This window comes from Chrysochloris asiatica, unplaced genomic scaffold (assembly GCF_000296735.1).
Source record: "Chrysochloris asiatica unplaced genomic scaffold, ChrAsi1.0 scaffold00482, whole genome shotgun sequence".
NCBI classification, from domain to species: Eukaryota; Metazoa; Chordata; class Mammalia; order Afrosoricida; family Chrysochloridae; genus Chrysochloris; species Chrysochloris asiatica.
This window is the reverse complement of record NW_006409000.1, coordinates 832924-834376: the sequence shown is the minus strand read 5'-3', so window position 1 is coordinate 834376 and position 1453 is coordinate 832924. Positions and strand designations below refer to the sequence as shown.

At 43.2% G+C, this 1453-nt stretch overlaps 1 gene segment (V, D, J or C); it reads left to right on the top strand.

The window, feature by feature from the left end:
* The first annotated feature begins 286 nt into the window (after positions 1–286).
* On the top strand, positions 287–1141 carry LOC102841457. The segment is given in 2 exon segments: positions 287–335; positions 672–1141. Coding segments are annotated over 2 exon segments (519 nt in total).
* Positions 1142–1453: the final 312 nt, after the last annotated feature.

The window sequence follows — 1453 nt, the reverse complement described above, 5'->3', positions numbered from 1 at the left end:
GTGACGGCGCCTTGTGCCATGTGTCCTGTCTAGGCTTCAGGTTTCCATAGTCAGCAGCTAGCACTCATGAGAGCAGCCAAGACATGATCTATTTTCATCCAAACATAGACCTAGTTCATGTTGTTTTGCTCACAGGAGAGACACACCATCCCCTTTCCACACTAATGTGCTCACCACAGAATTTGCATGTTGTTCCCCTGGGAAAACCTGCCTTTGCAAACTTGAGATAAAAAGTCAGCTCTTATCTGACTTTACTTATCAGGACTCCTCAGTTCAGCTTCTCAGAATGATGGTCCCTGCTCAGCTCCTGGGGATCTTACTGCTCTGGATCCCTGGTGAGGACCTAGGAGAGATGAGAAAGAGAGGGGGTTGGGAGGGACAGCTTTGGGGCATCATTTGTTCACTGCTGTATTCTGTAGTTGTGTGGAATGCGCACATTTTATCCTTCAGGAAGGACATAAAACACTTTTATTAGTAGATGTGAGGAAGAAATGAGAAGGAGCCAGGGTAGTTTAGTCAAACTGCATATTTTCAACTATAGGAATCAAAAATAATGAAATTAAAATTAAAAAAAAATATTATATCCACAAATTAATAATAGCAACAGAAAGAGTCATAAGAATGACTGACGATGTTTGTATATAACTTTGACTTCTCTCTTATTATTTTAGCAACAAGTGGGGATATTGTGATGACCCAGACTCCACTCAGCCTGTCTATCACGCTTGGACAACCAGCAACCCTCACCTGCAAGTCAAGTCAGAGCCTTGTATATAGTGATGGAAAGACCTATTTATACTGGTTCCAGCAGAAGCCAGGCCAAGCTCCACGTCCACTGATCAATTTCGTTTCCAATCGGTACACTGGGGTCCCAGACAGGTTCATCGGCAGTGGGGCAGTTACAGATTTCACTCTTAAAATCAGCAGAGTGGAGGCTGAGGATATTGCAGTTTATTATTGCTGGCAATTTGTAGCGTATCCTCCCACAGTGATACAGTTCTGCACAAAAACTTGTGATGGTGTGGCCCAGCTGCCAAACATGTGTGTTTTGTCTGCAAACAGATATTGCTCACTGTCTTGTCTGATAAAGCGGATGTTGGAGAACTCAAGGCACTGGGTTGTAATTGTGGGTAGGGTTTGAGGCAGGTTTACATGGGCAGGATTATATCTCCCACAAGTGCATATTCATGGTTCAGTGTTGATATCCATAAACTTATGAGTTGGTGATTTAGACACAACTCAGTCATAAAGGGAGTAGCACATCACATGATTGCTTGATGTCCTTTGGCCAAGGTTATTTGGTTTTGTCAAGGGTTAAGGAAGTCTCTGTGGCCACTTGTGGCTGGTTGAGCCACAAGCTTAGTGGGTCAAATCCAGTAGCCGTTCCTTGAAACCCTAAACAAGGTTTCTATGAGTTGGAACTGACTTGATGACATTTAACAACAATAGTAAG